Below are 13,269 nucleotides of genomic sequence, written 5' to 3' on the forward strand. Positions count from 1 at the left end.
AGCGGGGAGGGGAGGCGCGTTAGCTCAGCGGCCTAAGTGCCTGCCTGGTAAGTGTGAGGTTGCAAGTCTGATCCCCAGTACCAAAAAACCCAACACCAAACAAACAAAACAATAATAGTAAATGTTGTATGATCCCATTTACAAAGATTTAAAAAAATAGTTATAGACACGTAAAAGGACTTAAACCATGGTTATTTTTAGAAGAATGGTGAATGCAAGGGTCTTCCCGAGAAGGGAAGGAGCTGAGACCCTGGTAACTTTCCATCTGTTTATCTGGGAGGCTCTCTTGGTAGTGTACCACTTTGTGAACATTTGCTGAACTGTACCTTTAATAGGCATGGACTTTCCTCTGTCATGTGCTACTTCCATAACACAATGTATATTTCTAGAGCACTTCACTGAAGAAAACTGAGACCAACTCACCAATTCATTTCGTTCGTCTCCAAGCAGGGTATTCCTGTCCTCTAATTTTCTTATAGTGGCATTTAATTCAGCTATTCTTTTTTGATTTCTTCGCAAATCCTATATGTGAAAATTGAAATATGTAGAATCTTGCATAAATACCTTTCACAAAGTTTTGGAATACTGCTTATAAAAAAACAACAGTCTGCTTCCTTTATCTGGCTCATGAGTTGACAGTAAAACAATCACTTATCCAGAAAAGAATAAATATGCACCATTTTCTCACACCAACATTTATCCCTTAGATGGAGACCAAGACTGGTTGAAACAGAAGATGAATTCCGCGTGGCAGGTTTTCCCTGGAGCCCCGACCCATTGGAGGAGTTGTGGCAGAAGTTGGATCAGCTCATCAGAGCTGTGTGCTGTGAGATCAGGGTCGTGTTGTGATTGCACGAGGTTCAAGAAGCATCTCTTTTGTCGTGGCTGCACTGTTCCCCACAGCATAGAGAGCTGTCCTGTTAATACACTGCGCCACGGAGGGGACAGATTAGGAGGTATAATACCTTCATGCATAAAAGAAATAGGTTGGGGGTAGCCTACACTACCCCAGTGCAACTGGCTTCCCTGCCAGCAGAATTAGCATCAATCACTTTACACACAGTCATGGTCTAATTCTCTGCTTTAGAGCCCACAGGACTGCCCCTAACATTATCATATGTTTGCAAGTCTATCACTGTTTTTCATTGTGATAGTGCTGGTCTGTTGATAGCACATTTTCACGCATAGTATACTTCTGGATTCATAATATCTTAGCAGATTTTCCAGAACAGGTAAAATTTAGGGAAGTCGTAACTCATGCAAGATCATATGGCTAATATCAATATGTCAGTAACTAATGTGGGCTGAATGTTGTTAGGTATTGTGGTCAAGTTATATTTACATAATTTCTGTGATTCCTATCCCAGCTTTATGGCTACTCTGAGCACTGAAATGGTTTGTATAGGATCACAGGGTTAATGGCAGACTGAGAATTTAAACCAGCGGCCAGCCTCTGACTGTAAAGCCCATTCTTCAGAGAATTAAAGTTATAGGGCAGGTAAAAGCAAAGGGATTACAACTTGCATAAGCTACGTCCTAGATTAGGTCTACTTCCTACCATTTCCTGGGAGATATATGTGTGTGTGTGTGTGTGTATATATACATATATATATATATATATATATATATATATATATAAAACCACTTCATAAATTATTCATTACTTTATTCTAAGTAGTGCCTTGGAATTCTTCTTGGTTCCTAAATAATACATTTTTATTTTTTTAGCAGCTAAATAGTTTCAAAGATATGAGAGGTGACAGCCAGCTACATATAAGCTGATTTCTCTTGCTGTTCTTCTGATAATGTTTCTCATATAAAATGATGAACATGCAGGGAAATAAATAGCAAGTTCAATCAGTCTGGACGCTTTCAGAGGATGATTATAAAAGGTTTAGTCTTTTTTAAAGGTATACATTTTGACCCCTGTAGATGAAAGCTACCTTTACCAATTTCTCCCTCAGTTTTTCACACAAGGGAAAGTTATCAGTCTTGGATAAAGGTAAGTGTTTTCATTTAATTTATGGTTCTTGTAGTAGACTTAAGTTGAGGTCCACTTATCTAGAAAAAAAGATTGGTAAGTCTCATGTGATCTAGTAATGTAGTGCTGAACATTATGTTATCTAAGGTTTTAGAAAACCCTGTTCCCAAGGTACTGGCCAGTTTTAGTGGGAGGTAGAATTGATCTCTTTGTAGTAAACAGGAAAAGAGTTTAAGTGAAAAGTAAAACTTGGGAGCTCAACAATAGATGACTCCTGCCCCCACCACCAATGTGAGTGGACTCACGGGACTGCTGCAGTGCTCAGAGCCATCTCCAGCCCTTCCTGGGATCTCTCGCTTGGGACTGCTCATGTTACACTCGGCCTCCTTCACCAAGAAAAGCTGTTCATCCAATGCCTCCTTCTGCAGCTGGAGTTTCTGCACGTAGCCTGTCTGGGTTTCCAGCTCCTTTTCCAGGGAAAAAATGATCCTGTCCTTGGCTTTGATTTCATCCATCTGAACAAATGTGACCCAGAACATTTTATTTAATGCATTTTACAATGATATGAGTTTAACAGCTGATGGATATGGAAGAAATCACAAACATGGCAAGTGTATTCAGCCTACCAATAAGATGGGACAACTTTGTGTAATAAAGGGTTACACTAAGTTAACTGCAAGATGAGGAGAGTGATTTCGGTCACTCTCATAGGATATAGCATATCCTATATGGATGTTTTCATTCAATATATTGTTTGAAATAATCTGAGTCAGGTACATAGAGAAAGGAGAGACTAATTTAAAACAGGTGATTAGTATTAATAAAGGTAGCTACTATCACACCACAGTGTATCCCCGGACAAATTTTTTTGTCTCCTCTTCTTTGGGAGAAAAGAGCATTCGTGTTTAATCTAAATAATAGTTGCTATTGTTATCTGGTCACTTCTAGTGGAATAAAGTACAGAATTCACACTTGCATATGATTTTCCAAGACTAAGATATTTGTATTCAGGTGGTGAATTTGGAGGAAAATCCTTTCAATGGTTCATTTTACTTATGTCTCTCCATTCTTGTCAAGATTTCAGAGCAACTAGTTCTTAACAACCGTTTTATCATTGTTGTCAGAAAATCAGAGTTGGGAATAGAATAGAAATGAAAAATACCAGGATATATTAGCCAGTTTTCCCTCCTGCATCTTTGAGATATATTTATTAATCCCAAATCTCATTTGTACTCATTCTGGCATGGGCTTGCAAGGATTTCTCAAGTACGTGGCACAGATATTCTATCCCCATTGACCAGAGTTTCATTAGACTGCAATCTTTTTGCTCTTCTTGGATGCGGGCTGATGAAGCAAATATCTAGAAACAAGTTCTGAAGACAGGATAGTCACTGGATAAAAACTTTCTTCTCATTTCATTATATTTTATGTGTATGTTCAAACCAAGATAAGGGGAGGTACTCAACACAAACATTACGCTGATTGTCTCTTTCTGAAAATGTTTCTTACATCTAGCCAATCACTTTGGACAAATCCATTTTTGCTGCACTTTTTAGTTTGATGGGGTAAGGGAAACATTTGGGGCAGAAATTATATTATGTCATCACATGTTTTCCACACATAAATGCCCATGAGCTGCTGACTGTTAGTTACAAGATCATATTTTAGGTTCATTTTGGGAGGGCTTTGGGCTAAGTCTGCATGATCCTGTACTATTGGTAATAATTCAGTGTGAAATCAAATACTACCCTATTAATTTAGGAGAAAAGTGTCATTTTTGGTTTTGGTTGCTCAACAATCAGCAACATGTTTACTTGTTGGATTTGTCATATATCATGTATATAATATACAATAGATTTACAGATATATACATACATACATACATATATAGTATACTATAGATTTACATATTTCTACTTGATTCTAATGTACTATACCTATTGATTTTGCCTGGAAATCATACCATTACTGTCTTTATAATCATCGTTATCATCATTGTATGGTTTGTGTCTCTATGTCTCCCCAAAGCCTCAGGCAATTTTAGACACATTTTGTGACTGATTCATTGGTTCAGTGCTGGGAATAAGGACCCTGGGATTAAGGGCAGGTGACTGCTGGATCAGTTCTCTGATTGGATTGGAGCTGGCCTAATATGAGCAGTCTGGATAAGATAAAGGGGGCAGACAGAGGCTCGTTTCCCCTCCTCTCCTGTTGCTTTTGGTATCTTTCATTGCCATGAATGATTCACCCTCTGCCATGTGCCAGCCTGCCTTGGAGTCAGCCAACTGTGGACTGAAAATCTATAAACTGTGAGCTAAATAAACCTTTTCTCCTTTAACCGTTGGTGTCAGGTATTTTGCCTAAGCAAGTAACTAATCATCATCTTAATGTAAAATTTCCCATTTTTAAAAATAGTGGAAAGACTGTAATCTGAATATCATATATCTTACTCTGTAGTAATCCTGTTTAGTAGGTTCTGTTATCATCACTTTCCATATGATAACTGAGGGTCTGGGAGGTTAAACACCTTGATCACTGCTATCAGAGCTGGTAAGTGGTGAAACCTGATTTTTGTTTCTCATTTCGGAAACCATTCTGTCAAGCACTGAACTGTAATCATCCATATTCTCCCAGAATTTCCTAAAGTGGTTATCTATGGACTGTCTAGCAATTAATATTGAGAGGACTATTGCATAATGTAGAGTATAAATTCTGATTTAGATTATAGGAATCAACAAAGCCGTGGTTCTCAGACAGGAAGAGGTATACACTAATACACCTGGGAACCTTTCTAGAAAAAAATAGCTCTATTTCATTATGTCCAATTTCAAAAAAAAAAAAAAAAGTGGAGCTGGGTTTGGAGGTAGGATGTGTAAAAGGAAGAAAAAATGAAAAAGACTGCATATATCTTATTGAAGCAGTTTTTCATGTTATTCTGTTTGCACCCAATTTTTGAACCTACTACTCTTTAGGGAACTGAAATTTTGCATTGTTGTGAAAAGCGAGTTCATGTCTATTTCAGTGACAAGGTAGTGAAACGAAGTCATAGAAAAAAAATGTACAGATCAACAAATAAATATACTTACAGAGTTTACACTGAAAATAATTAACAAACAAAAATATTTAATGCAAAGCCCTTTAAAAAATGTACCTACCTGCTAAGGCCAAGTTCAAGGTCGATTCTTCCTTCAGCAGCCATTGATGTTTTGAAAAACCAAAGGCAGGGCAGAGATCAGTATCTCTGCACTGGGTTTGGACTTTATTGTCAAACAATGCAGAAGAATAAGTGGGAGATTTAAAAGTTCAGAAATTTGGCAACAACAACATTTTATGCCTATACTATCTTATAGTACAAAGAAAATCACATGTTTAGCTTTTTAAAAGGTTCTGCGGTAACTATTTTTAGCTTAAAGTTGAAATCCTAAAAATATCATCCAAAAGATCCATAATTGAGATTCTTAGAAAATCATTGTACAAAATTGGAAGACAAAAGAAAGTAAAGTTTTTCCTTAAAATACAATTTTTAAAGAAGCATAAAATATATTCTCATAAACATTCATTTACTATGACATAAGTAAGGTATAGCTAATACTGAATATCTGAATATAAAAGCTATTTCTAAATAACTTAGGGCATTGCACCTTTTACATTACATATTAGTGTTACAGTTGCACATGGTGAGAATCTACACGACTTTTGATCATTCATATGAAAAAGAGTGACCCAACTCTGTAGGGAATGAGATAAATCTTGAAAATTTTAAATAGCAAATAAGCTACTGAAGGATTACAAGCAATCAAAAGCTTATAATAGCCCTAGTTTTTCCACTGTCCTTATTCTCTTTGAGGGAGAGAGCTATTTAAAATGTGCAGGGATTTTATAGCTCTCTGTCTCACTTTTAGACATTGTTCCTGGAAAAAAAAAAAAGACAGGTGAATCACTCAGAATGTTTTGAGCAGCTTTTCAGGGATCTTGAAAAGCATGTAATCATCCCCCGTAAAAAGCCCTATGCCATGCTACAAATGTCCACAAAACATGCTGAGTTTAGAAGAGTTCATAATTTAGAATATGTTTGTGGGTAACCCAACAACACAGGAGATACTGAACAGACATTTTCCATTTATGTGGGGCTGAGACAATCCAGTTATGAGGAAAGTGACTCAAAAATTCCACAATTGCATTTTTGGCCTGGGCTTATATCTACCTAACTAGCTATTTTGTATTTTTGGATAGAACATTGAACAAACTATGGGCACTGTTTAAAATGCAGCGATAAGGGAACACATAGAAAAGCAAATTCCTGGCACTCTGGACCTGGAAGAGAACGTGTCTGCTGCCCTGGTCTGGGGCGATTACTAACCAGCCTCCGAATGTCCCGCTCTGACTCCCACTTGATCTTCGAGATGGCTTCTTGGTGGGACTGATGCTCGCTCCTAAGGTCCCCAGCCTTGATTTTATCTGCCTGGATCATATTGCTCAGAGCCTCGTCCACTTGCTTCTTGGCTGTTTTCAGGTCCGTAATTTCCTGCAAGAGCTTGAGACGCTCAGCGTCAAACAGTTTCCGGGCCTCCTCCCGGGCCTCGATGGTGAGGGCTGTCCTAACTTTGTCACTGCTGCCGTCTCGGAGAGCACAGAGGGCAGACTTGAGCCTCTGAATCTCCCCGTCCCGCACCTTCACCGTCCTTGACATCTCTTGCTCGTGTTGCTTGATGAGATTCTCCCTCACGGCCTGCAGTTCTTTCATTTTCTCCTCGTGGAGCTTGGCTTTGAGCTCTGTCACCAGGACTGTGTGTTTACGCTGCTCCAGCTCGCGAATTCTCTTTGCTTCTTGAGTCTTTTCTCTCTCAAGCTTGGATACCTAAAAGCGGAGAACCGGAAAGGTAAAAAAAAGATGGCCCTCAAAGAGCAGATGCATTCCTGGCCAGGATCTGCAGCTTAGGCTGCTGTGAGCCCTCAGTTCCTCACTTTCTTTTAAATTTCAGCCTCTGTGAGCACACAAGGAAGGGAACCTCAGGGTTTAAACCTGGGAATACATTTACAGCTGCTTATATGACTTTGTTCAGACAAATCTTGGAGCCTTACTATTTTAAGTGTGGTCTGCAGACAAATGTGTTAGAAATGTGGAGTCTTGGGCTCTATCCCAGATTTATTGAAACCAGGAGATGAAGTTAGATAGCTAAGTCACAGGTCCTGAATAGTTAACCTGAATTAACTAAGGGGGTTGAAGTGAGCCAGTATACAAAAGGGCACAAATAATTAACTTAAACTACCAGGGCCTAGTGAAGAGAGGTTTCTAAACAAGCAGAAGCAGCCCTGAGGAAGTGAAAGACAGATGATGCAGCTTACCTTCCTGATATCAAAGACCCACCTGCAGTCAGGAGCATCTCTGCAGTCTGGCATGTCTACCTATAGGGAAAGCTGTACAAAAAGCATCTAAGGTAGCAGGGTATGGTTGCACATATCCGTAATCCAAGCACGTAGTAGACTGAGGCAGGAGGACTGTTTCGAGTTCAAGACCAGCTTGGGCTACAAAGTGAATTCAAAGCTAGCCTGAACTGCATAGTGAGACCCTGTCTCAAAAAGAAAAAAAAAAAAAAAAAAAAAAAAGTATCTAAGGTGTCAACCTTATGGAGTCCTGACAAGTAGAGAATAGTACTTTTCATTTTTTCCACTGAATGTACATTCAGTGATTCCCTACTGCTTGCCGTATTCTGTTTTGTTGGCTGCAATCTTCTCTGACCCAAAACAAGGACTCAGGTCACAGCACAGGAGGCAGCTGATCGTACTGTGAATCGCAGTTTAACATATGCTCACGTAATTGGTACACCCATTAAGGTTAGGAAGTATTGGCATCACGGGTTTCCCTTTGGTACAGAGTAGCTCAGCGTAACACACATGGAGAAGTTCTTGGAACACACAACCCCAACCAGATCCAAAATGACAAATGTGGGTGTCTCTGGATAGCTCAAAGTTTGATAACATGACCTGACATTATAAAAGATCTCTCTCTCTTCTATTCTCTTTCAGAGGAGAATATGCTGTTGCCAATCAGAAACTTAAAAATAAAGACACTTGAACTCACCTGTCTTGGTATGGCAACCCTGTGCCATTTCCAAATCTCTGGGGATGTCTATTTGTATTGTTCTATATACTCATTGCTATCACTCTAATTTGCAATTCCTCCTAGCCATTTTTCCAAGAGTTTTAATAAACTGCTCCTTCTAACCACATTACCTTTCAAGAATTCGTTTTCTGTCGTATTTCCAGGGAGAGGTCTCAGTGTAGGTTAACATCTTGACACCTTAGTCTGGCTGGTCAGTCTGACTTGGGGAACTGGATGGGTTTTGGCATTAGCAGCTTGAAAAAGCCTCTGTTGGTCTCCTTCTGTGTCTCTTTCCCCACTTCATCTCTGTCGTCAGATTCTGTTTTTGTCTTCTTCCTCTGTGTCTGCTTTGATCACAACACACACACACACACACACACACACACACACACACACCCTCAATACTCAAAATAACTTGGAAAAATAGAAAATTTGGGAGCCTGAAACTGTTGTCCAGTTCAGCAACACTGAATCTTTGCTGATTAACAAATTGGAAGATTTTTTAAAACATTAGTTAAGAGTCTTTTGAGCCAAAAAGATTTAAGATTCAAAGTCTATATTGAAAGTACTGTCATTATAGTGTGAAATGTTTGAGATTTTTACCTCAAGAATTTTTCTATTGTTAGCTATTATGGTATTTTCTAAGTCCTCAGAGAGTTTTATGAGTGTTTTATTTTAAAAGCCATAATTACTCTTACAGTGGTTACTCTGGTACATGTACATGAAACAGCTTAATTTTTGTCTTTAAATTTTTTTTAATTTCTTTTTTCATTCCTTTTATTCCCCTCACTGCTCTTCTTCTCCTCTTTATCTCTCGATCCTCTTTTGATCTGAGAAAGATCCATCTCCATCTGCCTGCTTCCTATTATCTATCTTTGGTTTTGCTCTTTATTAATAAGTTGGGTTTCTCTTGTATGAGAATTTGTGTGATCTTTAAGTTGGTGTGTCTGATTTATTTCACTAAATATTACGGTCTCTAGGCACTGCCATTTTCCTACAAGCGACTCAGATTTATTCTGAAAAAGGTCGGAGCACAAGAGGACTTGGCATGCTAAGCAGCCAGGCATTCTCAACAACTGTCCTGTGATTCTCCCCCAGCTCAGGCCTAAGTCTCTTCTGAAAGCATTGTCTTCTCTCATGCCCTAGTGCCGTGCTGTCTAGTACAGAGGCCACTAGCCACACTGAGCCCTCTCAGCACTCAAGTTTTCATTGGGGTTTTCTTTAAGCATACTGGATTTTGAAGACTTACTGTGAGGCCCAGGGTATAAACTTTCTTGTTAATCATTTTTATATTCATTACATGTTAAAGCTTTCATATTTGTATGTTAGGTTGAATAAAATATATTATCACAATTAATTCTCCTCCTTTTTACTTAATAAAGTTGCAGCTACAAGAATTTGTAAAATCACAGGCATGGCTTATGTTTGTTAGTTATGCGGTAGTTCTTGGTTCAACATTGCTCTGAAGTTCTGGAAGGCTTATTCCATGAACATAAATTTCCCCAGAATTCTGGGGATATTCTTTCAATAAAGCTCAGTTCTTGCTTCATTTGTGTGCCTGCTCAAAAGTCACCCCAGGTCCCTTTATTCTGGTAAAATAAAATTTCAGCACCCAAGCCTTGCCTCTCAGGCTCTCATGAGAGCTGGCTGAACTTCAGCTCCTCTCTCTGCTCACCTGGCCCTGCTCCAAGCTGAGGGCATCAAGCTGTTTTCTGGAAGTGGCTTGTTTCTGTTCCTGTGCTTACAGTTTCAGCTCCCAGACCTGCCCTTCCCTCTGCTCCTTTTGTGATATGCTTTATCCTTTGGGTCCAGTTAGATGTCATCTTTGTCTGACAGTATTTCCTTATTGGTCTGTTCCATGCTGTTCTGTACGTTATGGTTTTTGTATGCTTGGTTATCTTTAACTATCTCTTCTCCTCCTGGAATTCCTCAAAGGCTGCTGCTGAATACCCCTTGATTCTCAGCACAACACACAGGAAGCAGCCAGAAGGCACATGCGCATTCAAGGGTAAGGGTTGGCATGTTTCACTGGGTAACTTCCTGGCCAGAGGCAAGAGTGCTTTATGTCATATAATCAGAGAAAGCAGACCCCATGCATTCCTTTCTTATGAGACACTACAACAAAATAAGAACTCAACATAGAAGAAAGTCTGCCTTTTTAGCTTGTTGTATCTTTCAGTGCTTCAGTGGGGAGACCCTAGATCGTATTCCCCATTCTTCTACAGTGAGCTTGCTTTTATAAATGAACTTTTAGTGAAGCCATAGACATACCCATTCTCATTATTTGTGTCTGGATGTTCCCTCAAAACTTCATGTGATCATGGTGTGGTGTGGTGGGCTTTTCAGAGGTGGCTGACTCTAAAGTTTGTGATTGGTTTATTGTCTAACGCTAGGATTGGGGCTGTGACTGCCACACCCACCCAAGGGTGGGTAACCTGCATACAACATAAGGGAGGAGAAGAGGCTTGCTCATCTCCGACTTTGCTGTTGTTGCTTTTGCTGTTTTCTACTGCCATGAACTATTGCCCACTCTGCCTTCATCACTCTGCCTTGGAGTCAGTGGATTATGTACTGAAACCTCCACAAACTGTGAATTAAATTTAATTTAGGGCATTGGGTATTTTGTCTCAGCAATGAGAGTAAAGCAAATACCACATCCTTTCATTTATAAATCATTTAGAGCTTTCAAGCTACAGTCAAACTGAGTATTTCCATAAAGATTGTTAGCTCATAATGCTTAAAATATTTACAATATTTTCTTATAGGAAAAGCTTACTGATTGCTGTTTTAGGTAACCCATTTTTTTTTTTTTTTTTTTTTTTTTTAGAAGAGGGGCCTTATTTTTTACTTTTTTTTTTTTTTTTTTTTTGCTGATTTGAAACACACATTTTATCTTCTGCATAAAATACTGGGCAAGTTACTAATTCAAGTGATAGGAATTTAGTCTTCCATCTCAGATGGAAGAACTCATACTAGGCATTTGGAGCAGTATAATCACTAGCAGGGTCTTTAATTGAATGAGTTACTAAAGAAAAATTTAGCAAGGTCTTTCTAAAAGAAAACTGTACTAAAAGTGGACAAAGGATAAGAAATTCTGGATTTTTTTCTGTTCCACTTCTGTGAGTGCTGTTGGTGAACAAGTTCCTAAAGGAAATTTTAGCAAGTCTTCCCTTTAAGAAAAACTATAATAAAAATGGACAAAGTGGAAGAATGAATTTGCTTTTTCTTTTTCAACACCTGCTACCCCTAGGAAAGTTCATTGCAAAATATCTATTGGTATTTAACATACTAAATTAGATAATGCATGGAAAAATAGCTTGTACTATAAAGATATTATTATATGTACCATAATATTAGAATAGATCTTTATCTAAAATTATGTCAGATTCTGTTAGATAAAATTGTATCTCCTTGTAATTCTGTCATTTCTCTCAAACTATAAACACTCATCTTTTGTGTAAATAGACAGGAAGGAAAATTAACAAAAATAAAGTTGCGTGCAAAATGCATTCCAACGTCAAGATAAAAACAAATATAAACAACAAACTCAAAAAAACCCAAACAAACAAATATAAACAAACATTGTTTTCTTGTACAATACTTAAGAGAATCTATAAAATGAACATAATTCAAAGGAATTGAGTAACATTTAACATTTTTATGCTCGCTTATTTTAGTTGCCATTGAAACTAGCAATTTTTCTAGAATTTATAGGTATGGCTATTTTTCCTTTAAGCTAGGAAGTTATGAAGAAGTCCCAAAGGGTATGACTGAAACGTGAGAAAGAGCCTTAAAAATTTTTGTAGTATTTCCAGTACAAATGGAACCGGTAAGGAAATGTATTGAAATATTTTGATATAAATCCAAGATTAATATATAAGAAGATGAGTTATTCCTTAGTAAGAAATAAAGATATGAAGAATATAATATTTTAAAATAGTAAAAATTAGTAGAAGAAAGAAAGAATATTGATTACTGGAAATGTTTTATGGAGACGCATTACAGATCAACCATATAATAGCAGGTACTTACAGAGGCTTCCTGAAGACTTTACACTTATTACTTAACTTCCTAGGAAGCTGTAGAATATTGGTAGAATTTATTTCATCACAATTTCAGATGCAAAGAGAGAAACAACCTCTATATGAGCACCATGGGAAGGAGGCTGACGGAAGTCCCGTGTGGGCTGGGGGACAGGTCTGGGTCAGAACCCATGTCTCCCTCTGGAAGCTCAGGGAACGACTTTACCTCTGTCAACCTCACTTTTCTTATTCATAAATCAAAATAGGTGGTGTCATTTTTCTATGGTTGTGATGAGAATGAGCTTAAGAACCATGGCAAAAGCTATTTAGAAAGTTTGGAGCACTATTAATTCACAAAAGATACTAAAATGTTAATTTCCGTGACTATTGTTGTGTATCATAGCATTATATTACACAGTGTTATATTAATGCCACCACCAACATAAAGTACCCCGTATAGTGATAAGACTGACTTTATTATATTACAGTATTAATATTGTGACAAGTATTTTCCAAACATAAAGAAGTAGTCAGAGATAAATCCGGGTTTCCTCAGTGGGTACTGAGTTCCTTAGCATTGGTGGCATCAGATCTTAGCTTGGGTGACATTGGAACACGTGTCAGCAGGGATGCCTGAAGAGAGCTGTGAACATGAGCTCTTGGATGCCTTCTACCCTGGAGGTCTGATGGGAAACTGAATCCTTTTGGGAAAAGACTAGGCCTATGACACAGGGATGATAATTCGTGACCACTTTCAGGGGCCTCACATTGTGTTTTTTTAATCTCTCATTTTAATTCTAGTCTAGCCTTTGAAAGATATCAGTGTATACTCTACCAAGATAGAGATGGTGACAATCTGAGCTTTAATGTGATCTTCCAAGCCGAGGATTAAAACTGGAGTCCAGTCAAAGATAAGGAAGGGCCGAGAGGTTATCAAGGTGAAGCAGCTTTGGCTTGGATTATCTGTACTTCTAAAGACGTAAGCTCATAGCAACCTGGGTGCCGAATGACTTCAACAGCAGATATGGAGGAGGAAAGACCTGCCACTGCAAGACAGGCCTTTCCAAGGGAAGACTTAGTCAACCTGGAGGAGTGCAAGGAATTCTTTTTTTCATATTTCTTACTTTCAACTTGTTGTGCTTCCTGAAAACAGATGCAAAGTC

At 38.3% G+C, this 13,269-nt stretch overlaps 1 protein-coding gene across 4 annotated transcripts in view; it reads right to left on the reverse strand.

Annotated features, from left to right (window-relative positions):
- Jakmip2 (janus kinase and microtubule interacting protein 2) overlaps positions 1-13,269 on the reverse strand; it is a 163,088-nt gene that overhangs the window by 39,892 nt on the left and 109,927 nt on the right. For all 4 annotated transcript variants that reach the window (XM_063232330.1, XM_063232329.1, XM_005006979.4 and 1 more), the window contains exons 3-5: positions 6,342-6,839; positions 2,287-2,496; positions 424-522 (exon numbers count right to left, since the gene is read on the reverse strand). In XM_063232330.1, coding sequence (XP_063088400.1) covers positions 424-522; positions 2,287-2,496; positions 6,342-6,839 — 807 coding nt within the window. The remainder of the gene's footprint in view (positions 1-423; positions 523-2,286; positions 2,497-6,341; positions 6,840-13,269) is intronic.

This window comes from Cavia porcellus, unplaced genomic scaffold (genome assembly GCF_034190915.1).
Source record: "Cavia porcellus strain 051 isolate PalLab524CR breed Dunkin Hartley unplaced genomic scaffold, mCavPor4.1 scaffold_21, whole genome shotgun sequence".
Lineage (NCBI taxonomy): Eukaryota > Metazoa > Chordata > Mammalia > Rodentia > Caviidae > Cavia > Cavia porcellus.